Genomic DNA, 25871 nt, shown 5'->3' with positions numbered 1-25871 from the left:
AGAGGAGCAGTGAACTAATGCTTAACCTGTATATTTTTTATAACAATCACTATGTAAAAGTAGATGTTACATTGGCCATTAGTCATGTTGGTTTTGCATTTTTAGAAAAATACACTGAATAGTAGGAGTTGTCTTTACACACACAATTTTTCTGATAGTGTATATATATATATAACTGGGTAGTTACTAACCTTTTCTTTCTGTAAGTTGAGATGGCAAGTGCACATTAGAATTATGAATACTTGGCCAGGCATGGATGGTGGCTTACGCCTGTAATCCCACCACTTTGGAAGGCTGAGCAGATTGCTTGAGCCCAGGAGTTTGAGACCAGCCTGGGCAATATGATGAAACCCCATCTCTACAAAATTAGAAAAAATTAGCTGGGCATGGTGGCATCCACCTGTGGTCCCAGCTACTTGGCAGGCTGAGGTGGAAGGATTGCTTGTGCCTGGGAGGCAGAGGTTGCAGTGAGCCGAGATCATGGCAGCGTCCTTCGGCCTGGGTGACAGAGCGAGACCCTATCTCAAAAAAAAAAAAGATTGCCAGGAAGCGTATTCTTGCCCAGTCACTTAGTACACTACTTTGCTAGTGAGATCGTACAAGCCGGATAGATGTAAAAATATATATTTGTGCTATATATTTTTTACTTGTTTTTAAGGGGCCAGGATATATTCTTACTTAAAGCCCAGATATAAGTTAAATTTTAGAGAATAAGTGCCAGCTTGTTCCTTTCCATTTCTTTATTGTCATGTGAAAACAATCAGTTTCAAAGCAATCACCATTTCCACCCTCACTAATAACCCTCCCTCTGGTTTATTTTTTGCAGGAGGTATATCGAATTCCAAAGAAAAGTCAAACTGAAAAGGAGAACACAAGTAGGTATTCAGAGATACTCTGTGTTGATGGCTTTACAAATATTCTTTTGTTATGTGCAGAGGTAACTGATAAGAACTTGAGTGTTTTTGTTTTTGAAACTAGAGAATATATAACTGGGCAAATGAAATATTTGGTGTAAAAGTTTGGAAACTTGTGCTTTTATTCTTAATGACGTTTTGCCGAAGGAACTGTCTCTTACACTGTTTTGTTGTCACTTCCTTGAACTCAGTATTTACTAGTTTTTTTTTCTATTCGTTTGTCCTCTAGAGCAGACATTCTTTATTTTTTTATTTAGTCTTTTTTTCTTTTATTATTGTGATTTTGATTTTTTTTTTTCCTTCACACCAGATAGAGCAGACATTCTTAAATCTATACTTCTAGATGTCTTTGGGAGGGTCTTTACCTCAAGATGTTTATATGCAGCTGGGCAGGGTGGCTCACACCTGTAATCCTAGCACTTTGGGAAGTTGAAGCAGGTGGATTGCTTGAGCCCAAGAGTTCGAGACCAGCCTGGGCAACATGGTGATACCCTGTCTCTACAAAAAATACAAAAATATTAGCCAGGTATAGTGGCATGTTCCTGTAATCCTAATTACCAGGAGGTTGAGGTAAGAGGATCACCTGAGCCTAGGAAATTGAGGCTGCAGTGAGCCATGATCGTGCCACTGTACTCCAGCCTGAGCAACAAAGTGAGGCCCTGTCTCCAAAAGGAAAAAAGATGTTTACGTGTAAAATTCTGTATGTACACAGTTGACCCTTGAACAACACGGGATACAGATACCCTGTGCAGTCAAAATTCCACATAACTTTTAACTCCCCATATTTTATATGTTGTGTGTATTGTGTACTATATTCTTAAAGTAAGCTAGATAAAAATGTTATTAAGAAAATCATAAGAGGAAATATATTTACTCTTCATTAAGTGGAAATAGATCATCATAAAGGTCTTCATCCTTATCTTCACCTTGAGCAGACTGAGGAGGAAGACGAGGGATTAGTCTTGCTGTCTTGGGTGGCACAGGCAGAAAAAAATCCACATATAAGTGGACTTTCATGCAGTTCAAACTCATGTTGTTCAAGGATTGAGTGTATTTACTTTCCTGAGGCAAGTTCAAAACTTTGATCAGATTCTCAGTCACCCCTGAAAAGGTTAGAATCATTGTTTCAGAATGGATAGCAGGGAGGCCATGGGAGTCTGGTTTCTGGACTTTACCACTTAGTTACATTTCCAACAAACGTATTTATTGATTTGTTTTTTAGAGACAGTGTCTTACTCTGTCATGCAGGCTGAAGCACGGTGACACCATCGTAGTTCTCACTGCAGCCTCGAACGCCTGGGCTCAGGCAATCCTCTTGCCTCTTGAGTAGCTGAGACTATAGGTGTGTGCCACCATGCCTGGTGTAGAGACAGAGTCTTGCTATGTTACCCAGGCTAGGCTTGAACTCCTGTCCTTAAGTGCTCCTCCTGTTTTAGCCTCCCAAAGTGCTGGGATCACAGATGTAAGCCACTATGCCCAGCCTTAAGAATTTCTTTCCTTTCCTCCAGCAAACTTACTTAGAGATTCAAGGAATGGGATCACTTATTGTGGTTATTGATTTCATGAGTACCTCCACCACTGACCCACTATAAATAGAATGAAGAAGCCAGTGTGACAATTTTTTTTTTGTCTTTTTATTTTTGGTGTGCATAACTTTTTATATAATCTTAGTCTTTTTGGTTAAAGACCTGTGAGATATCCTTTGCACCACTGTTTATCTTTCGAGTATTTTTAGTTCCACTCTCTGGTTTAGTCTCTTCATAGCTGCACATTCTACTTAAGGCTGCAAAGAACTCTTCCTATAAAAAAGAAGGCAGGACTGGGCAATAGTGGTTGGCAAAACCAGTGGCACCACTATAGGATTGATTATCAGAAGCTAGCTTTCTGGGATCACTGAGTTAAAACTATTAGTAGCAGCACAAGCAAAGCTTAAATACCTATGGGCATTTCTCCACAATATTTTGCATCCATGAGATGCAGAGGATGATCTGTAATGAACAATTATATCTTTTCAGAGAGTAGCCTCTTTTCTGCCGACCTTAGTCTCTCTTTCACATGTGGAACCCTCCATCTTAGTCTCAGGTTTCTAGATAAGAAAATGCTTATAATATATAAGGTTTATAATTATATATATAAAATATATAATATAATTTTATATATAATATATTATATATATATATATATGCATGCCTGGTTTCCACTTCTTAATGTCAAACAATTAAAGCTTAGAACCTTTAAAATTCAGAAGGATTGCCAGGCGTGGTGGCTCACGCCTGTAATCCCAGCACTTTGGGAGGCCGAGGCAGGCGGATTGATCACAAGGTCAAGAGATCGAGACCATCCTAGCTAACACAGTGAAACGCTGTCTCTACTAAAAATACAAAAAAAGAAAAAATTAGCTAGGCGTGGTGGCGGGCGCCTGTAGTCCCAGCTACTCGGGAGGCTGAGGCAGGAGAATGGCGTGAACCTGGGAAGGCGGAGCTTGCAGTGAGCTGAAATTGCGCCACTGCACTCCAGCCTGGGCGACAGAGTGAGACTCTGTCTCAAAAAAAAAAAAAAAAGAAAAAAAATTCAGAAGGATTGTGAAACACTTCAGGAAATATGTAGTCTAACTTTACCCTCATTTTTATAATATTAGGAAATCAGCCTGAATAAATGGAATGACTTGTCTGCGTCACATATTCTAAGATGCAGAGTCAGAATATGAACTGTTGGTATGATTCCTTTTTTGTTTTATCAGGGTATAGTGAAGAAAGAGTCACATTTTAAGGAAATTTATACTAGGTAAGAATCCTGGGTTTGCAGGAGAAAACAAGATAGACATGGGTAGATCCAGATGCAACTGTATAATGGCACCTCATAAAAGGATGTAGTGCTAATACCTTGTGAGCTGGAGCAGTTAATTTAATTATAATGCATTTTCTACCAGCATGTGGTACAAATGAGTTATGTTAGCTTCTCATTGACAGATGTTCATACCTGGCTATAGATTAGTAACCATGTTGCAAATACTTGGGGTTTTGGGCCACCTCAAAGGAGAATTGTGAGAAAGGCTTATGAAACCTAACTCAGTTGCTGAGGGAGTAAAACAACCCATAGCACATTTTTATGAGATGAGAAAAAGAAAAAGCAGTAAATGTTTATTGAGACTCTTCCTTGTCCTATGAGAGAAATTCTCAATAAAAGAGCAATACTAACATACACAAAGCAACAGCATATTATGCCAGTCAGCTGATACTGAAATGTTTAGTGGTGAGATTTAGTTGGTTTTTTTTCCTCCTGAGATGGAGTCTAGCTGTGTTACCCAGGCTGGAGTGCAGTGGCACCATCTTGGCTCACTGCAACCTCTGCCTCTTGGGTTCAAGCCATTCTCCTGCTCAGCCTCCTAAATAGCTAGGATTACAGGCACCTGCCACCATGCCCAGCTAATTTTTGTATTTTTAGTAGAGGTGGGGTTTTACTGTGTTGGCCAGGCTGGTCTCGAACTCCTAATCTCATGATCTGCCCGCCTTGGCCTTCCAAAGTGCTGGGATTACAAGTGTGAGCCACAGCGCCCGGCCGAGATTTAGACTTCTTAAGGAGATGAGAAACTAGGAGGTGTGATCAGTGAAAAGTAGTACTTAGGACAGCTTTGGAGAGCACCGGAACGGAATTGGGTAAGTGAAAACAGTGAGATTAAGAACCATTCTAGGTAAAGAGAGACACTGTAAATTAAGAAGGTTATTAATACCATCTTTGAATAGGAAGCTGGCATCTGATTTTTTGGTTTGTTGGTTTGTTTTTCTAAGAGACAGGATCTTGCTCTGTTGCCCAGGCTGAAGTGCAGTGGTGTAAACAGAGTTCATTACATCCTAGAATGCCTGGGCTGAAGCAGTCTTCCTGCCTCAGCCTCTTGCAAGTAGCTGGGACTACAGGTGTGTGCCACCATGCCCAGCCTGGTATTATGTTTTTTTAAGATGTGGCTCTCTGGCTTTAGATGACTTCCAAAGTTATCACCTGAGTTTGAGATATTTTTCTTTTATAGTTATACCTTTGACTCTTGAACAACACAAGTCCACATATACAGTGGATTTTTTTGTCAACCAAATCTGCATAGAAAATATAGTATTCATAAGATATGAAACCAGCCTATAAGGAGGGGCAGCTTTTTGTATATGTGAGTTCTGTGAGGTGGGTTGTGGGACATGAGTATACACAGATTCTGGTGTGGAGGGAAGGGGGTTCCTGGAACCAGTCTCCAATTTATACCGAGAGATAACTGTAGTTCATTAAAATGTTGCTTGGTAATCCACTTTTTTAATTTTAAGAAATGGGGTCTTGCTTTGTTTGCCCAGGCTTGACTGCAGTGGTGCAATCATAGCTCACTGCTGCCTTGAATTCCTGGGCTTAAGCGATCCTCCCACCTCAGTCTCCTAAGTAGCTGGGACTACAGCCACCATGCGTACCTTTAAAAAAAAAAAAAAAAAATTAGACTTTTCTCATTGAGGTTCTTATGCTTAGGACATCGAGCTGCTTTTCTGTAGATTATAAATATGAAGAGTTATAGGGTAGTTGAAGGCTTTTACATTTTTTAACTGACAAGTAAACTGCCTTGCTAAATGTAATGGGAATATCTTGCATGCATGTGCCCACAGAACTTTTAGAAATGTTAACAGCTTAGACTGAGTCTTTGGTGGGAAAGAGACAAAAAGGGCATTTCTGAAAGAGACTTTTAGTGAATAGAGTAAACACAGACATAAGACCTTGTATCTCATTCAAATTCAGGACTGGGTATATGAGGGAGGAGTCCATAGATAATTTGTTGGATAGAAGTTTTATTATACAGTTGATATATTGTCATGATGGAGAAAAGTCCACCAAATAAACTTAAAAACAACAACAAAAACAACCTTTTCTCTTAGCAGCTGAACGAGGAAGGGATGCTGTTGGCTTCAGAGATCAAACACCTGCCCCAAAGACTCCTAATAGGTCAAGAGAGAGAGACCCAGAGAAGCAAACTCAAAATAAAGAGAAAAGGAAACGAAGAGGCTCCCTCTCACCACCACCTTCTGCCTATGAGCGGGGAACAAAAAGGCCAGATGACAGGTAAATGGCCTGTGTGAGTTTTTTTGTTTTTGTTTTTGTTTTGAGCAAGTTAAAAAGTACCCAAGTCATATACTGCTGATTTTGAACACCAAGGACTTTTGGAATTAGTATTTACATTTTGATGAGTGAGTATACAACTTTACTGGTAAATCTTAAGATAGATTCTCTGTTGACAGTAGTAGTAGCTGTGAAGATTAATAGGTTTTGGTTCTTGAATGGTTCCTATTTGATAATATTTAAATGTCATTTTGGGAGCCAAAGATTTGTTCTTTCAAGTGCAATGGGGGTTGGTAGGAGATAAGTATTCAGAGATAATGGTGATTCTTTAAAGGCCAGAACTTTGTTTTCTTGTGAGTTTTGTGCCATACTAATTAAAATGCTGATTTTTAATAAATCTAGTCAGAAGCTCTCTTGTTATGCTGGTAGAAAAACAAACTATGTAATCATTTACTGGAGGCTAGAAAACATTTATCCCAGAGAAGTTCCTTTTAAATTAAATTTGCTTTTTAAAAAATTGAGATAAAGCATTTATACACTGCAGTTGGCAGAATTTTTTAGTTTTAAACTATCTGGGTATGTAATGTGATTTTTATTTGCATTCCCCTGATTACTAAATAGATTGAACATCTTGTCATATATTTATTGTCCATTTCTTTCTTTTGCATGTAGTTAACCAGTTTTCTCAGCACCATTTATTGAAAAGTCTGTCCTTTCCCCACTATAAGTTCTTGGTGCCTTTGTTGAAGATCAGTTGGTTTGTAAATGGATGGATTTATTTTTCTTTTTCTTTTTATTTTTTTTTGAGACGGAGTCTCACTCTGTCACCCAGGCTGGAGTGCAGTGGCCAGATCTCAGCTCACTGCAAGCTCCGCCTCCCGGGTTCACGCCATTCTCCTGCCTCAGCCTCCCGAGTAGCTGGGACTACAGGCGCCCGCCACCTCGCCCGGCTAGTTTTTTGTATTTCTTAGTAGAGACGGGGTTTCACCGTGTTAGCCAGGATGGTCTCGATCTCCTGACCTCGTGATCCGCCTGCCTCGGCCTCCCAAAGTGCTGGGATTACAGGCTTGAGCCACCGCGCCCGGCATGGATGGATTTATATCTGCATTCTCTGTTCTGTTCTGTTGATCTATGTGTCTGTTTTTATGCCAGTACCATGTTGTTTTGGTTACTATAGCTTTGTATTGGCCATTTCTGTTTCCTGTTCTGTGAAGTTTTTTTTTTTTTTTTTTTTTTTTAATGAGACGGAGACTTGCTCTGTTGCCCAGGCTGAAGTGCAGTGGCGCGATCTTGGCTCACTGCAAGCTCTGCCTCCTGGGTTCACGCCATTCTCCTACCTCAGCCTCCCGAGTAGCTGGGACTACAGGCGCCCGCCACCATGCCCGGCTAATTTGTTGTATTTTTAGTAGAGACGGGGTTTCACTGTTTTAACCAGGATGGTCTCAATCTCCTGACCTTGTGATCCGCCCGCCTTATCCTCCCAAAGTGCTGGGATTACAGGCATGAGTCACCGCACTCGGCTGTTCTGTGAACTATCTTATATGTGTTGTTCATTCATTTAATTATTTGTCTTTTTTAGTTGTATACGTCCTTTATATTCTAAATATAGTTTTGTCTTGGTGATAATTGTTGCAAATATCTTCTCCCAGTTTTCTGCTTGTATTTTGACTCTTTTTGTACCTTTTGATAAATAGAATTTTATGATTTAGCTGAATGTATCATATATGGTATATTTTCTTTATGGTTTTTGCTTATTGTGTCTTAAGAAATCCTTCCCTACCCTTGAGGAGGAGATTTTTTTTGTATTTTAAGAGAATTAAATCCTTAATCCATATGGAATTAATTTTTGTATATATTATAAGGGAGGGATTCAGTTTTATTTTTCTCTAATACCCAGTTGTCCCAGCACCATTTACTTGAAAACCCATCCTTTTCACTTGTCTGCAGTGCTGCCTCTCTCCCACAAATTTTCATATATGGGAAGACCTTTTTCTGGGGCTCATGATGACTGTAGCTTCCATTAGGTTTTCATAGCAAAACACTACCCCTTTCTTGGTTTTCCTCTGGGAAATCTTGTCTTTTCTCAGACTTTTATTCTTCTTTAGAATCTGCTTCCTTAGAACCCTACCCACCAAAGAGATGATTCTGTAGCGACTTAACATTGATACAATTTTGGGTATGCTTATCTCTGTCTAATTAGGTCTCTTTTGAGACAGGGTCTTACTCTGTTGTCCAGGCTTGAGTGCAGTGGCATGATCATGGCTCACTGCAGCCTTGCTTTACCTGCACCAGCTCAGGCAATCCTCCCACTTCAGCCCCCATCCAGTAGGTGGGACTACAAGGAAGCGCCATGACCCCCGATTTTTTTGTTTGTTTTTTTGTAGAGACGGAATTTTGCCATTTTGCCCAGGCTGGTCTTGAATTCCTGGGTCTCGAGGCTGTCAGATCACCTAAGGTCAGGTGTTGGATCACCTAAGGTCAGGAGTTCAAGACCAGTCTGGCCAACATGGTGAAACCCTGTCTCTATTAAAAATACAAAAAATTAGCCGGGCGTGGTGTCTCACGCCTGTAATCCCAGCTACTTGAGAAGCTGAGGCATGAGAGTCGCTTGAACCCAGGAGGCGGAGGTTGCAGTGAGCTGAGAACACACCATGCACTCCAGCCTGGGTGACAGAGCAAGACTGTCTGAAAAAATAAATAAAATGCATACAGTTTTGTAACCACCACCACAAGCATGATACAGAGCACTTCCATCACCTTAAAAAATTCCCGGCCAGGCATGGTGGCTCATGCCTTAATCCCAGTACTTTGGGAGGCCAAGGTGGGTGACTCATGAGGTCAGGAGTTTGAGACCAACCTGGCCAATATGGTGAAACCCCATCTCTACCAAAAATACAAAACTTACCCAGGTGTGGTGGCGCGTGCCTGTAGTCCCAGCTACTCAGGAGTCTGAGGCAGGAGAATCATTTGAACCCGAGAGGCGGAGGCTGCAGTGAGCTGAGATTACGCCGCTGCACTCCAGCCTGGGTGACAGAGCAAGACTCCATCTCAAAAAAAAAAAAAAAAAAAAAAAAAAAAATTCCTGGCCAACCGCAGTGACTTACGCCTGCAATCCCAGCACTTTGAGAGACTGAGGCAGGTGGATAACTTGAGGTCAGGAGTTCGAGACCAGCCTGACCACCATGGTGAAACCTGTCTCTACTGAGAATGCAAAAATTAGCCAGGCATGGTGATGCGCCCCTGTAATCCCAGTTACTGGGGAGATTAAGGCAGGTGAAGCACTTGAACCTGGGAGGTGGAGGTTGCAGTGAGCCGATATCACACCATTGTGCACCAGTCTGGGTGACAAGAACGAGACTCCTTCTCAAAAAAAAAAAAAAAAAAAAAAAAGGCCAGGCGCAGTGGCTTACGCCTGTAATCCCAGAATTTTGGGAGGCCAAAGCGGGCAGATCACGAGGTCAGGAGGTTGAGACCAACCTGGCTAACACTGTGAAACCCTGTCTCTACTAAAAATACACACACACACAAAAATTTTTGCTGGGCGTGGTGGTGGGCGCCTGTAGTCCCAGCTACTCAGGAGGCTGAGGCAGGAGAATGGCGTGAACCTGGGGGTGGAGCTTGCAGTGAGCAGAAATCATGTTACTGCACTCCAGCCTGGGCAACAGAGCAAGTCTGTCTCAAAAAAAAAAAAAAAAAAAAAAAAAAATTCCCTTGTGCCCCTTTGTAGTCAGTCCCTTCCACATCCCTAACTGCTGGCAACCACTGATCTGCTTTCTGACCCTCTCGTTTTGTCTTCTCCATAATGTCAAAAAAGTGGTATATAGTATATAGCATTTGAATCTGCCTTCTTTCACTTGTCATATTGCATTTTAGATTCATTCATCTATGTTATTATGTGTCTCAATGGTTTTTTTTTTTTATTGCTGAGTAGTCCATTGTATTCATGTACCATAGTTTTAAATTCATCATTTCAGAGACATTTGACTGTTGTGAATATTGTTGCTATGTACAAGTCTTATGTGAATATTCTCCGTTTTTCTTTTTGAGATGGAGTCTTGCCCTGTTGCCCAGGCTGGAGTGCAGTGGCGCGATCTCAGATCACTCCCACCTCTGCCTCCCGGGTTCAAGCGATTCTCCTGCCTCAGCCTCCTGCATAGCTGGGATTACAGGCACATGCCACCACGCCCAGCTAATTTTTGTATTTTTAGTAGAGACAGGGTTTCACCATGTTGGCCAGGCTGGTCTTGAACTCCTGACCTCAGTTGATCTGCCCGCCTCATCATGCCTGGCCTCTCGCTCATATTTGAAAGAAAGTTTTTTGGGGGAAATAGTTTCTCTCAACATTCTGACTCTATTCTTCAGTTTTCTGGCTTCCCTTAACTGGTTTTGTGAGACTTGGTCTAATTTTCATCCTTCTCTAATCTGGCTTTTCTCTTGGTCTACTTTTAAGATGTTCTCTTTGTATATGGCTTTCTACTGTATGTTTTTATGAGGATTTCTTTTTCTTTTCCTAGTTGGAATTCATTAGACTTTTGAATTTGAAGGTTACTTTTCAAGTATTTCTCTTCAAATCTGATCTCCTGCTTGACCATACTGTGGAATTTAGGGACAATAAATTGGATTGAGTATTGGATTATTTCTTGATTTATGACACTTATTCTGCTTTTTAATTTTAGAATTTGTGAGTATAGCAGTGTCCCCAGCTATAAAGAATAGGTTGCTATATCTATCTATAATCTTAAAATTCTAGAAACCTAAGGAAAAAGATGAAATTATTTTCATCTCATTATCAGTTCCTTGAGATTCTGTTCTGTCTGCAAGACAAGCTGAGTAATTTTGAGTATAGTTTTAAACTACTGCCAAATAGGGTTTGGTGTGGTTAGTGGTTTAGTTATGAGTGACATAATACTTACTAGTGCTCTGATTATGTCTGTGATTTAGGGAGAAACTTTTTGTGGTCCTTATTTTCTTTCTAGATATGATACACCAACTTCTAAAAAGAAAGTACGAATTAAAGACCGCAATAAACTTTCTACAGAGGAACGCCGGAAGTTGTTTGAGCAAGAGGTGGCTCAACGGGAGGCTCAGAAACAACAGCAACAGATGCAGAACCTGGGAATGACATCACCACTGCCCTATGACTCTCTTGGTTATAATGCCCCACATCATCCCTTTGCTGGTTACCCACCAGGTTATCCCATGCAGGCCTATGTGGATCCCAGCAACCCTAATGCTGGAAAGGTGCTCCTGCCCACACCCAGCATGGACCCAGTGTGTTCTCCAGCTCCTTATGATCATGCTCAGCCCATGGTGGGACATTCTACAGAACCCCTTTCTGCCCCACCACCAGTACCAGTGGTGCCACATGTGGCAGCTTCTGTGGAAGTTTCCAGTTCCCAGTATGTGGCCCAGAGTGAAGGTGTAGTACACCAAGACTCCAGCGTTGCTGTCTTGCCAGTGCCGGCCCCCGGCCCAGTTCAGGGACAGAATTACAGTGTCTGGGATTCAAACCAGCAGTCTGTCAGTGTACAGCAGCAGTACTCTCCTGCACAGTCTCAAGCAACCATATATTATCAAGGACAGACATGTCCAGCAGTCTATGGTGTGACATCACCTTATTCACAGACAACTCCACCAATTGTACAGGTAACTAATTCTGAAACTTCGCTTTTCTGCTTTATGGTCTGTTCATGGGATGTTAGTTAAATCTGGTACAGGGGAGGAAGTCCTACCATGGACTACTTGCATATGTTGATGAACTTTATATGTATTGGTTATCTATTGTGTGAAATATTGCCAAAACTTGGCAGCTAAGACAATAGGTAAGTATTTTCTCACAGTTACCATGGGTCAGTAACTCAGAAGCAGCTTAGCAGGGTGGATCTGGCTCAGGGTTTTCCGTGAAATTACAGTCAAGCCGTTAGCCATGGCTGCAATCATCTGAAGGCTGAACTAGATATAGAGGATTCACTTTCCAACTTACTCACACCGTTGTTAGCAGGCCTCTATTTCTGCCAAGGGAGAACCCTTCATCATGGTAATATTTTTGTGTTTTCTAAAATCATGGTCAGGCCAGGCCGTGGTAGCTTACACCTGCAATCTCAGCACTTTGGGAGGCCGAGGTGGACAGATCACCTGAAGTCAGGAGTTTGAGATCAGCCAGGCCAACATGGTGAAACCCCGTCTCTACTAAAAAATACAAAAAATTAGCTGGCAATGGTGGCTCATGCCTGTAATCCCAGCTACTTGGTAGGCTGAGGCAGGAGAATCACTTGAACCCGGGAGGCAGAGGTTGCAGTGAACCAAGATAGTGTCACTGTACTCCAGTCTAGACAACAGGGCGAGATGCCATCTCAAAAAATAAATAAAATCAAGTTTTGTTTTTTTTTTTAATTATACAAGGCAAAACTTTTTTTTTTTTTTTTTTTGAGATGGAGTCTCCTCTGTCGCCCAGGCTGGAGTGCAGTGGCGTGATCTCCGCTCACTGCAAGCTCCACCTCCTGGGTTCATGTTATTCTCCTGCCTCAGCCTCCCGAGTAGCTGGGACTACAGGTGCCCGCCACCATGCCTGGCTAATTTTTTTGTATTTTTAGTAGAGATGGGGTTTCACCGTGTTAGCCAGGATGGTCTCCATCTCCTGACCTCGTGATCCACCCACCTCGGCCTCCCAAAAGTGTTGGGATTACAGGCGTGAGGCACTGCGCCTGGCCGGCAGAACTTTTTTTTTTATTTTTTATTTTTTTTTAAGAGATTAGGTCTTGCTCTGCCACCCAGGCTGGAGTACAGTGATGTGATCATAGCTGACTACAGCCTTAAACTCCTGGGCTCAAGTGATCTTCCCACCTCCCGAATAGCTGGGACTACACGTGTGCATCACTGTACCCTGCTAATTTTTTTTAAAGAGATGGGGTCTCACTGTGTTGCCCAGGCTGGTCTTGAACTTCTGGCCTAGAGCAGTTCTCCTACCTTGGCCCTCCCAAAGTGTTGAGATTACGGGCATGAGCCACTGCGCCTGGCCAGCAGTACATTTAAAGCTGTAGACACAAAAATGTTCAAAGCATTATCATCACCGCATTTCTGTCTCTCTCCCAGCACTCCTTGTTACCCCTAAAAAATGAAGTATTGTGGATGTTAAAGACTCCCAACAATGTTTCCGGCACATAATACGTAGTATTAAACAGTAATTTTTACTTCTGTTCATGTTTTCATAATGAAGCTGTATTTAAAACATTTGTTAAAATGGCCATGACAAGGTATCCTGCTTTAATTACTAAAACCCTAACTGTATTAACTACTTTCATTTTTTATGATCCTTTAAAGCACGTTTTATATATTTTATATATTTGTCTTGACTTGAGGTTTTTTATATCACGTTTTCCTACTTAAAATGATTTTTTTTTTAAGATAGTAAGTCAGACTTTATTTAAGAGGAGCCAGAGGGGATAAGTATGGGGACCACTGTGGTGGGATCTTGGAGTAGGGGAAAGAGATTTGACTCAATTCCTTAAAATGATTCGTAACCACTTTTTCAAATTATTTACTATTGTACTATATGTGTGTGTACATATATATACACATACATAAATGTTTTAATGGGTATAATACCCTATTATATAGTCATCCACTTCACTGGGGGTAGTCATTTAAATGGAAAATTATTTTTCATAATTATAAATAGCATTCCATTAAACATGCTTATAGTTTTTTTCTGCTTTTTGTTTGTTGTTTGGTTTAAAATGACTGTTACATTGTTATAGAAGGCTAGTGAAAATATGGGCATTATTGGTCATCAGGTATGAATTTTGTGGGTGTGTGTGTGTAGGGAGAGGGTATGTTTAATTCTGCCTCCTACAGAATGTTTTGGGTTTTGGTTTTGTTTTACTGTCAATTTGACTTGGATATGAGCCATATTCTTTCTTGGCCAAGCCATTAGTTTTGAGTTTTTCCCTAAAAATATGTGTCAGGGATACCGTAAAAATGGTTTACGTCTCTCCTTATTCCTATTCCTGAAATATGTCCTATCTTAGCACTAGAGTCTAAGCAACAGCAATGAAAGGTATCCATTAAAGACAGTAAAGAGCTCACTGGTCATATGGTTTTTATTATAAAATTAAATCCATTTATTCCTTCCCAATGAGAAAAAAAAATTATTTTGGGTTTATTTGTTAGTCATAAGAGCCAAGCATCACAATTTACTCGCTTCTAGTCTTTCAGTCTGTCCCTATCAAGAAGTACTTACTGATTCCCTAATCTACTTTGTGTGTATTTAAGTAGTAGGTAAATGGGCTGTGATGGTTCAACTATCTTTCCATTCCTCACTGTGTGAGATTAGTTGATCAGATGATATTGGGCTTTGGGGTATTGAGAAACATAGAATATATTGTTAGTGTGTGTTTCGAGTCCTGGTTTATCGTTTACTGTGCATCCTAGAAACAGGCATTAATATTCTTGAGTCCTTGTTTTCTCATCTATAAAATGAACAGAATGCCTCAGGATGGTTTTGATTTGCATAAGATAAGGGATATTAATAATGATAGATTCAAAGCACCGTATACCTTGATGGTTACTTACAGTTATACACATAGTTACCTTAATAGTATTGAGGGGAAATTATTGACAGTAATGGGCTATGAAATAACATATGGTCGGCTGGGCGCGGTGGCTCAAGCCTGTAATCCCAGCACTTTGGGAGGCCGAGATGGGCGGATCACGAGGTCAGGAGATCGAGACCATCCTGGCTAACACGGTGAAACCCCGTCTCTACTAAGAAATACAAAAAATAGCCGGGCGAGGTGGCAGCGCCTGTAGTCCCAGCTACTCGGGAGGCTGAGACCGGAGAATGGCGTGAACCCGGGAGGCGGAGCTTGCAGTGAGCTGAGATCCGGCCACTGCACTCCAGCCTGGGCTACAGAGCGAGACTCCGTCTCAAAAAAAAAAAAAAAAAAGAAATAACATATGGTCATGTTCATCCTTCTGGTGTCTGGCCCTAAAAATCTGACCTCTAGGAGCCTTGAAGTCTGTGTTGTTGAAGCCCAGTGTTAACCATACAGCATGGCTACTCAGAGTTCACAAGCTGTGATAACCTTGGTGGTGAAGTAATATGTAACATGATATAATATACATTTATGTCTGTGTATCTACATATTCGGTATCTTTAATATTTGGAACAATTTTGTTATCAGAGGTGACTGATTTTTTTTACACAACTGCATACTAAACAGAAAAGCTCAATTTTAACAGAGGTCATGTAATTTGTAGTGGTCTTGTGACACTAATAAGTGACTTATTCTCACAGAGTTATTCTAAATTACATCTCAAGAGTTTGAGTGCTTAGACTGTAATTTTTCATTTTAGGTTGGTTCAAAAATAGTCATGGCTTTTACTGTGAAAAATGGTGAAAACTACTTTTGTACTGACCTAATATAAAGTGAAGTGATTCAGATATAAAGTAATTTAATGATTTTTTATTCTTCTAGAAGTGGTGACAGAAAAATTGTATTTTTCCCTCTAAAACCTATTGGACCTTCTTAGATTTATTCTGTAATTCCCATTAGAAATCACATTTTAGCTGGGCGCAGTGGCTCATGCCTGTAATCCCAGCACTTTGGGAGGCCAAAGCGGGTGGATCACGAGGTCAGGAGATCGAGACCATCCTGGCTAACATGGTGAAACCCCGTCTCTACTAGAAATACAAAAAAAATTAGCCGGGCGTGATGGCGGGCCCCTATAGTCCCACCTACTCAGGAGGCTGAGGCAGGAGAATGGCAAGAACCCGGGAAGCGGAGCTTGTGTGTGCTGAGATCGCGCCACTGCACTCCAGGCTGGGCGACAGAGCAAGACTCTGTCTCAAAAAAAAAAAAAAAAAAAAAAAAAAAAGCACATTTTAGGCCCGGCATGGTGGCTCACTTCTGTAATCCCAGCACTTTTGAAGGCCAAGGTGGGCGGATCATCTGAGGTCAGGAGTTCAAGACCAGCCTGGCCAATGTGGTGAAACCCCATCTCTGCAAAAATTAGCTGGGCATGATGGTGGGTGTCTGTAATCCCGGCCACTGGGGAGGCTGAGGCAGGAGAATCATTTGAAACCTGGGAGGCAGAGGTTGCAGTGAACCAAGATTGTACCATTGAACTCTAGCCTGGGAGACAGAGCGAGACTCCGTCCCCAAAAAAAGTCACAGTTGAAAGATACTTCTAGCGGATATATATTTGAGAAACTAGCATTTTTGTAAAATTTTTTCTTCTTCTTCTTCTTTTTTTTTTTTTTTTTTTTTTTGGAGATAGTGTCTGACTCTGTCACCCAGGCTAGAGTGCAGTGGCGCAATCTCGGCTCACTGCAACCTCTGCCTCCCAGGTTCAAGAGATTCTCCTGCCTGAGCCTCACTGGTAGCTGGGATTACAGGTGTGCACTACCACTCCCAGCTAATTTTTTGTATTTTTAGTAGAGACAGGGTTTTGCCATGTTGGTCAGGCTGATCTCGAATTCCAGACCTCAGGTGATCCTCCTGCCTCGGCCTCCCGAAGTGCTGGGATTACAGGCTTGAACCACCATGCCTGGCCTCATTTGTGTAATTTTAAGTCATTTGAATGAGCGCGCTCTTCAAATCTCATACAGGTTTTTCAGCCGGGCGTGGTGGCTCACATCTGTAATCCCAGCACTTTGAGAGGCTGCAGCAGGAAGATCACTTGAACCCAGGAGTTTGAAACCAGCTTGGGTAACATAGTGAGACCCTGTCTCTACAAAAAGTAAACAAAATTAGCCGAGTGTGGTGGCACATGCCTGTGGTCCCAGCTATTTGGGAGGGCTGAGGTGGAAAGATTGCTTAAATACAGGAGGTTGAGGCTGCAGTAAGCCAAGATTGTGCCATTGCACTCCAGCCTGGGTACAGAAAAACAAACATTCATGTTTTTCTGTGATTCAGAAAAAATAAAACAAAAATCTCATGTAGGTTTTTCCTTAGCAAATAGATAAGTCACATGATAATATGTACATGTCTCACAAACGTGTATATCTTCTGCATTATTCCAGTCATACTGCAAATCGCCTTCCCTTCTTGGTTTATAGAAACCAAATTCATACTGTTAAAAGCCTAGAAGTCTTTTTTTAAAAAATAAGTAGATACTGCTGTTGTTATCTCCCAGCCAGCATTTGGAAGTGGTCTTCTAAACCACAGCTTTATTCCATATGAATCAAATACTAGTGTCTGCATAATGAGCCTTACTTAAACATCCGATCTTGTCAGAAAAATTATTCATGAATATATTGTCAATGATGGCCAAAGAAATTTTGTCCTCCAAAATATTAGCAGTTTTCTATTGTACATTTGGATGATTGACTTCCTGGTGACTCTAGAAATAACATGTTTTATCGTGGTGAATTTTTTTTTTCCCCCAAAATTAGAGTTTGAACTAGCTTTTTTCTTGTTTTATAAAATCAGAATATCAGAATATTAAATGTTCACACTCGGAATATGTGAGGTAATTATGAAATCTATTCTATTCCAAGTAAGTGAAGGTACCAGTAGTAGGAAATGAAGTCAAAGAAGTTACAATAGGGTCTTAGGAGGAGCTTTAAGAGGATTTTTGGCTGTTAGACTGAGTAATGTGGAAATCCACTGAAGTAGTTAGAAGTGAATAAAGCATGATCTGAGATGTTTTGAGAGGATTACTGGCTGCTCTGGGTAAAAGAGATTGCAGGAGTCAAGGGCAAAAGTAGGAGACTGGCCAGGCATGGTGGCTCATGCCTGTAATCTAAGCACTTTGGGAGGCCGAGGTGGGAGGATTACTTGAGCCTAGTAGTTTGAGATCAGCCTGGGTAACATGGCAAAACCTCATCTTTACAAAAAATAGAAAAATTAGTTGGATGTGGTAGCATGCTCCTGTAGTCCCAGCTACTCAGGAGGCTGAGGCAGGAGGATCATCTGAGCCCACGAGGTCAAGGCTGTTGTGAGCCTCGATGGCAACACTGCATTCCAGCCTCGGTAACAGAGTGAGACCTTGTCACAGAAAAAAAAAAAAAAGTAGGGAGACAAATAATGGTCATGGCAAGAGAATATGGTCACTTGCACATGGTATGAGTAGAGGGATAAGAAAATAGGCCAGGTGGCCGGGCGCGGTGGCTCAAGCCTGTAATCCCAGCACTTTGGGAGGCCGAGACGGGCGGATCACGAGGTCAGGAGATCGAGACCATCCTGGCTAACACGGTGAAACCCCGTCTCTACTAAAATACAAAAAACTAGCCGGGCGAGGTGGCGGGCGCCTGTAGTCCCAGCTACTCAGGAGGCTGAGGCAGGAGAATGGCGTAAACCCGGGAGGCAGAGCTTGCAGTGAGCTGAGATCCGGCCACTGCACTCCAGCCTGGGCGACAGAGCGAGACTCCGTCTCAAAAAAAAAAAAAAAAAAAAAAAAAAAAAGAAAATAGGCCAGGTACAGTGGCTCACATCTATAATCCCAGCAGTTTGGGAAGCCGAGGTGTGGGGATCACTTGAAGTCAGGAGTTCAAGACCAGCCTGGCCAACATGGTGAAACCTTGTCTCTACTAAAAATACAAAAAAATTAGGTGGGCTTGGTGGTGCACGCCTGTAATCCCAGCTACTCAGGAGGCTGAGGCAGGAGAATTGCTTGAACCCAGGCAGCAGAGGTTACAATGAGTTGAGATCACACCACTGCACTTCAGCCTGGGTGACAGAGCGAGACTCTGTCTCAAAAAAAAAAAAAGAGAGAGAGAGAAAATGTGTACAGGTTGAGTATCCCTTATCTGTAATGCTTCGGACCTGAAGTGTTTTGTATTTTGGATTTTTTCAGATTTGGGAATACTTACATTATATATACTTAGTGATTGAGCATCCCTAAGCCAAAATCCAAAGTATTCCAGTGAGTATTTCCTTTGAGCACCATGTGAACACTCAAAAAGTTTCATATTTTATAGCATTTAGGATTTCTGATTAGGGAAATCAGAAATGTCTATGCTCAACCTGTACATAAATACAATCATGTACCAGGCAATGGCATTTTGGACAACAACAGATGGCATTTATGACAGTGATCCTCGTAAAATTATTATGGAGGTGAAAAATTCTTCTGGCCTTGTGACATCTTGATGATCCTGACTTTGTGTAAGCGTAGGGTAATGTGTGTGTTTATGTCTTAGTTTTTGTTTTTTTATGTTGATACAAATAGGTGTGCATATTTTCAGGGTACATGTGATAATCATATAATTAGTAAAAATCAGTGTGTTGAGATATCCATCACCATAAATATTTGTCTTTATGCTAGAAACATTCAATTATTCTCTTCTAGCTGTTTTGAAATATACAATAAGATTATTGTAAAGTATATGCCGGGCGCGGTGGCTCACGCTTGTAATCCCAGCACTTTGGGAGGCCGAGGCAGGTGGATCACCTGAGGTCGGGAGTTCAAGACCAGCCTGACCAACATGGAGAAACCCCGTCTCTACTAAAAATACAAAATTAGCCGGGGTGGTGGCACATGCCTGTAATCCCAGCTACTCAGGAGGCTGAGGCAGGAGAATCGCTTGAACCCGGGAGGCGGAGGTTGTGGTGAGCCGAGATTGCGCCATTGCACTCCAGCCTGGGCAAAAAGAGCGAAACTGTCTCAAAAAAAAAAAAAAAGATTATTGTAAAGTATTGATACCTTATTGATCTATCAAATACTTGGTCCTGTTTCCTCTATCAAACTGTATGTTTTTCCCATATATATATATGGGAAAAACTTATAGAGTAAGTTTATATATATAAGAAAAGCTTATAAATAGATGTAAAAATATATAAACTTATAAGTTTATATATGTAAGTGTGTGTGTATATATATATATATATATATATATTTAGAAAAAACTTATAGAATAAAAATAAGGATACAAAGAAAATATTTGGGCCGGGCGTGGTGGCTCACGCCTATAATCCCAGCACTTTAGGAGGCCAAGGCGGGCGGATGACGAGGTCAGGAGATTGAGACCATCCTGGCTAACACGGTGAAACCCTGTCTCTACTAAAAATACAAAAAATTAGCCGGGCGTAGTGGTGCGTGCCTGTAGTCCCAGCTACTCGGAGACTGAGGCAGGAGAATGGTGGAGCTTGCATTGCAGTGAGCCGAGATCACGCCATTGCACTCCAGCCTGGGTGACAAAGCAAGACTCTGTCTCAAAAAAAAAAAAAAGTAAAGAAAATATTTGGCCCAGTGTGTTGTCTCACATCTGTAATCCCAACAGTCTGGGAGGCCAAGGCAGGAGAATCACTCGAACACAAGAGTTCAAGACCAGCCTAGACAACATAACGAAACCCTGTTTCTACAAATTTGTTTTTAATTAGCTGGGCATGGTAGCACATACTTGGGAGGCTGAGATGGGAGGATTGCTTCAGTCCAGGAGTTCAAGGCTACAGTAAGCTATGATCACACTACTGCGTTCCAGCCTGGGTGACAGAACGAGACTCTATTTAAAAAAATATATAGGCCGGGCGTGGCGGCTCACACCTGTAATCCCAGCACTTTGGGAGGCCAAGGTGGGCGGATCACAAGGTCAGGAGATCCAGACCATCCTGGCCAACATGGTGAAACCCCGTCTCTATTAAAATACAAAAAATTAGTTGAGCGTGGTGGCATGCACCTGTAGTCCCAGGTACTCGGGAAGCTGAGGCAGGAGAATCGCTTGAACCCAGGAGGTGGAGGTTGCAGTGAGCCAAGATTGCACCACTGCATTCCAGCCTGGCGACAGAGCAAGATTCCTTCTAGAATTGCATGAACCAGGGAAGAGGGTTGTTTATATAGCTGTAGAATGTGTTTGTATTTTAAGATAAGTGTTACAAAAGAGTTAAAAAGTTGAAAAAATTTAAGTTTATAAAGTAAAATAGTTATAATAAGTTACAGTTAATTTATTAAGAAAGAAAAACATTTTATAAATAAACTTAGTGTAACCTAACTTTATATAGCCCAGTGTTTATAGTCTACAGTAGTGTACGGTAATGTCCTAGGCCTTCGTATTCCCTCACTCACCACTCACTTACTCAAAGCAACTTCCAGTCCTGCAAGCTTTGTTTATGGTTAGTGTCCTATACAGGTGTACCATTTAAATTTTTTTTTTTTTTTTGAGATGGAGTCTCGCTTTGTCATCCAGGCTGGAGTGCAATGGCGCCATCTTGGTTCACTGCAACCTCCGCCCCCCGGGTTCAAGTGATTCTTCTGCCTCAGCCTCCTGAGGAGCTGGGACTACAGGCACCTGCCACCATGCCTGGCTAATTTTTTGTATTTTTGGTAGAGATAGGATTTCACCGTGTTAGCCAGGCTGGTCTCGATCTCCTGACCTCGTGATCTGCCCACCTTGGCCTCCCAAAGTGCTGGGATTACAGGCGTAAGCCCCTGTGCCCGGCCTAAAAAATTTTTATACTGTATTTTTACTGTACCTTTTCCATGTTTAAATGTGTTTAGACACATAGATACTGTTACGTTATAATTGCTTACAAGTCTTTATTACAGAAACATGCTGTACAGGTTTGTAGCCTAGGAACAACAGGCTATACCATATAAGCCCAGGTATCTAATAGATTTGTGAAGTACACTGTATGATATGTAAGTACCTCATACACTTAGTAGGTTTGTGAAAGTACATTTTATGATGTTACCACAACAATGAAATCTCCTAACAATGCATTTCTCAGAAAGTACCCCCTTGTTAAGCAGTACATGACTGTACATTTTCCTCTCAGGCTTTGTGATACTATTCTGATGATAATTCTGCCTTAACAATTAACGTTTTTCAGTCTGGTTTATTATCTGAGTAGATTAAGCTGGTCCAGAATACCAGATTAGGTATTCTTTTCCTTTTTCCTGTGTCCTGTCAGTAATTACTCATCCAGAAACCTGCTAGGTAGCTGCATTGCCTGTTCAGACTACTTGAGTTTTTACTGGTATCATTTGGAGTTATATTTTATATTTTGAGTACTTACCATTTAATGTTTCAGAATCATTTTACCTGCTAGAATCTCAGTCCATAGGAGCAAAATCTCTCCTTAAGTACAGGATACATGTCTATTCAATTCCTTAGCAGTCACCACCTCTTAGGACAGCAAGGCTATTTTTCAGTCTTCTTGTCACCTCTTCTTTTTTTTTTGAGACGGAGTCTCGCTCTGTGTCCCAGGCTGGAGTGCAGTGGCCGGATCTCAGCTCACTGCAAGCTCCGCCTTCCTGGTTTACGCCATTCTCCGGCCTCAGCCTCCCGAGTAGCTGGGACTACAGGCGCCCGCCACCTCACCCGGCTAGTTTTTTTTGTATTTTTAGTAGAGATGAGGTTTCACCGGGTTAGCCACCTCTTCTTCTTTAAGCAGATTTTCTATGCTTGAGAAATAATTACAGAGTAGGTATAAGCCCTAGTATAGTACTTATTTCTTATGAAACTCCAGGTATAGGCAGTACTTGGTTTTGATGGTGGTCAGCACTAAATGAGATGATGTATGTTAAGGGGCTTCTTGTATTATAGAACACTGTATAAGTTAGTGTGTGGTGAGAATTTCAGATGCATTGATTCTGCTGTCTTTCTGCCAAGGAGTTTTATTATAGAAGACTACAAAAAGCTAACACAAAAGGTAGCTTAAAATTTGATCATCTTATTTACAATGATTCACACCCTTTGACCTTTTCTGGTCCAAACAACCTGTTATTACAAGTTGGTAGCAAAAGACTTCCTTCAGAGCAGTGTGGCATTGTTTCTTGTATGTCCCAGGAGCAACACTTAATTGTTTTTTGCTTATAGAAACTGTCTGTTTAATTTTCTTTTTTTTTTTTTTTTTTTTTTTTTTTGAGACGGAGTCTCGCTCTGTCGCCCAGGCTGGAGTGCAGTGGCGCGATCTCGGCTCACTGCAAGCTCCACCTCCCACGTTCACGCCATTCTCCTGCCTCAGCCTCCCGAGTAGCTGGGACTACAGGCGCCCACAACCGCGCCCGGCTAATTTTTTGTATTTTTAGTAGAGACGGGGTTTCACCGTGGTCTCGATCTCCTGACCTTGTGATCCGCCCGCCTCAGCCTCCCAAAGTGCTGGGATTACAGGCGTGAGCCACCGCGCCCGGCCTATGTCTGTTTAATTTTCAATGTCATTCCAATGTCATTGAAAGCTAAACAATTGGAGACTTTCTATGAACAATAAAAAGAAAAAAAAAGTTTTTTATTTTCTTATGATAAAGTAAAATCTAAGTAAATGAATAGGGAATTAGTCAAAACAGAAACCTTGGTGTTTGAAACAAAAAAATTGTTTTACACATTTATGTCCAAATATATATTTAAAAAATTTAAAAATGTTATGGGTATATCTTTAAGATTGTGCCATCTTGGAAGTCAGTCTGTTTATTAAAGTGACAAAAGTTTAAATTATTGATTTCTTCATTTTATCTTTTAGAGTTATGCCCAGCCAAGTCTTCAGTATATCCAGGGGCAACAGATTTTCACAGCTCATCCACAAGGAGTAGTGGTACAGCCAGCCGCAGCAGTGACTACAATAGTTGCACCAGGACAGCCTCAGCCCTTGCAGCCAGTAAGAAATATTTCCAGTTGTTAAAACTCATTGACTGTCTACTTTGTCTTTAGAAGGTTTTCTTTTTGGTTTGGTTTGGTTTCGGGTTTTATTTTTGGGTTCTTTTTCACATGTTCTTTGTTTGTTTATTTATAAATAAAATTTTTTTTTATTTTGTTTGTTTATTTACTTATTTTGAGACAGAGTCTCGCTCTGTCACCCAGGCTGGAGTTCAATGGCACAATCTTGGCTCACTGCAGCCTCCACCTCCTGGGTTAAAGCGTTTCTCCTGCCTCAGCCACTTGAGTAGCTGGGATTACAGGTGCGCGCCACCACGCTCGGCTAATTTTGTATTTTTGGTAGAGACAGAGTTTCCAGTGTTGACCAGGCTGGTCTTGAACTCCTGATCTCAGGTGATCCACCCGCCTCGGCTTCCCAAAGTGCTGGGATTATAGGCATGAGCCACCACACCTGGCCCGTTTTTAAATTTGGATAGCCACCAAATTCACCTGAGCACCCTGAGGGCATGAACTCAACCATTTTGTAAAAAAAAAAAAAATTTTTAATTCTGTGGAATATATAGTTCTGTTAATATATATTTTGCTCCGCACCTGTAGTCCCAGCTACTCAGGAGGCTGAGACAGGAGAATGGCGTGAACGTGGGAGGTGGAGCTTGCAGTGAGCTGAGATCGCACCACTGTACTCCAGCCTGGGCGACAGAGAGAGACTGTGTCTCAAAAAAAAAAAAAAAAAAAGCTCCTAGGATCCTTTTTATTTGTTGTTTACCCTGACCTTGTATTTTTATATTTTGCTATGAATTTTTGAAGTAATAATTTTCTTTTTTTGTTGTTGTTGTTTACTCTGTCGCCTAGGCTGGAGTGCAGTGACACGATCTTGGCTCACTGCAACCTCCGCTTCCTGGGTTTGAGTGAGTCTCCTGCCTCAGCCTCCTGAGTAGCTGGAACTACAGGTGTGCATCACTGCGCCCAGCTAATTTTTTATTTTTATTTTTTAATAGACGGAGTCTTGCTCTGTCGCCCAGGCTGGAGTGCAGTGGCACGATCTCGGCTCACTGCAAGCGCTGCCTCCTGGGTTCACACCATTCTCCGGCCTCAGCCTCCCGAGTAGCTGGGACTACAGGTGCCTGTCACCACGCCCGGCTAATTTTTGTATTTTTAGTAGAGACGGGGTTTCACTGTGTTAGCCAGGATGGTCTCAATCTCCTGACCTCATGATCTGCCCACCTTGGCCTCCCAAAGTTCTGGGATTACAGGCGTGAGTCACTGCGCCCGACCTTAATATTTGTATTTTTAGATACGGGGTTTTACCATGTTGGCCGGGCTGGTCTCAAACTCCTGACCTCATGATCCTCCCGCATAGGCCTCCCAAAAGGTGTTGGGATCACAGGCGTGAGCCATCGCACCTGGCCGAAGTAATAATTTTCTAGACCAGCTATCTATTAGTATTTACCACTTACAGGTTGAGTATCCCTTATCTGAGCTTCAGGGTACCAGAAGTATTTCACATTTCAGAATTTTATGGATTCTGGAATATCTGCATTATAATTATCGCTTGAGCATCCCTAATTTGAAAATCTGTAACTTGAAATGTTCCAATAAGCATTTCCTTTGAACATGGCCTTTGAGTGTCATGTCAGCACTCAAGATGTTTTGTATTTTTGTATTAGGGCTGCTTAACCTGTACTAGAATATGATACTGTACTAGTCACCATGGACTAGGCATGTAGAATTGTGTGATATACTTCACTATACATGTTGTACAATGTTTTTAAAAAAAATTTTATACAATGTTTAATATTAAGATAAGCTTTTGGTATTCTGCAACATATGTAGGAGGATATGGTGAAATCTCAAAGTGGTGTTGTTTTCGGATAAAGTGGAAAATAAGAGGTTGGCATGGGAAACAATTGAAAAACTAAACAGAATAGCATGGTCAAATCAGCACTTTAGAACACTGACAGTTCTGGAGAAAGCTCTCATAGCAATCTAGCAATTGATGGTGGCTTTAGACAGGATTAGTGAAGATGGACTAAAAATACTGTATGTGAAACAACAAGACAATAAGATAATGCGTACTTAGAGCAGATGTTTGAGTAGTTGTTATGAGTTGAGCCCTTCTAGGCTTTTTTTTTTTTTTTGAGATGGAGTCTTGCTTTGTTGCCCAGGAGGAAGTGCAGTGGTTTGATCTCAGCTCACTGCAACCTCCGCCTCCCAGGTTCAGGCAATTCTCCTGCCTCAGCCTCCTGAATAGCTGGAATTACAAGTGCACACCACCACACCCGGCTAATATTTTTGTATTTTTAGTAGAGACAGGGTTTCACCATGTTGGCCAGGATGGTCTC

General features: G+C 41.5%; 1 protein-coding gene across 15 annotated transcripts in view; it reads left to right on the top strand.

Moving 5' to 3' along the window:
• The window catches only part of SETD2 (SET domain containing 2, histone lysine methyltransferase), a 154847-nt gene that overhangs the window by 102461 nt on the left and 26515 nt on the right, over positions 1–25871 (top strand). For 8 of the 15 annotated variants that reach the window (XR_003727278.2, XR_013413846.1, XR_013413843.1 and 5 more), the window contains 4 exons: positions 827–875; positions 5816–5999; positions 10973–11642; positions 23396–23530. Coding sequence is in view for 9 of the 15 variants with exons in the window: in XM_028844062.2 (XP_028699895.2) it covers positions 827–875; positions 5816–5999; positions 10973–11642; positions 23396–23530 (1038 nt within the window). In the remaining 6 variants the exon portion in view is untranslated. The remainder of the gene's footprint in view (positions 1–826; positions 876–5815; positions 6000–10972; positions 11643–23395; positions 23531–25871) is intronic. The other 7 variants (XR_013413845.1, XR_013413847.1, XR_013413844.1 and 4 more) reach the window with 1 other exon arrangement.

Source organism: Macaca mulatta, chromosome 2, assembly GCF_049350105.2.
Source record: "Macaca mulatta isolate MMU2019108-1 chromosome 2, T2T-MMU8v2.0, whole genome shotgun sequence".
NCBI lineage: Eukaryota > Metazoa > Chordata > Mammalia > Primates > Cercopithecidae > Macaca > Macaca mulatta.
Note: the sequence above shows the minus strand (reverse complement) of the source record. Positions and strands in the feature narration are given on the sequence as shown.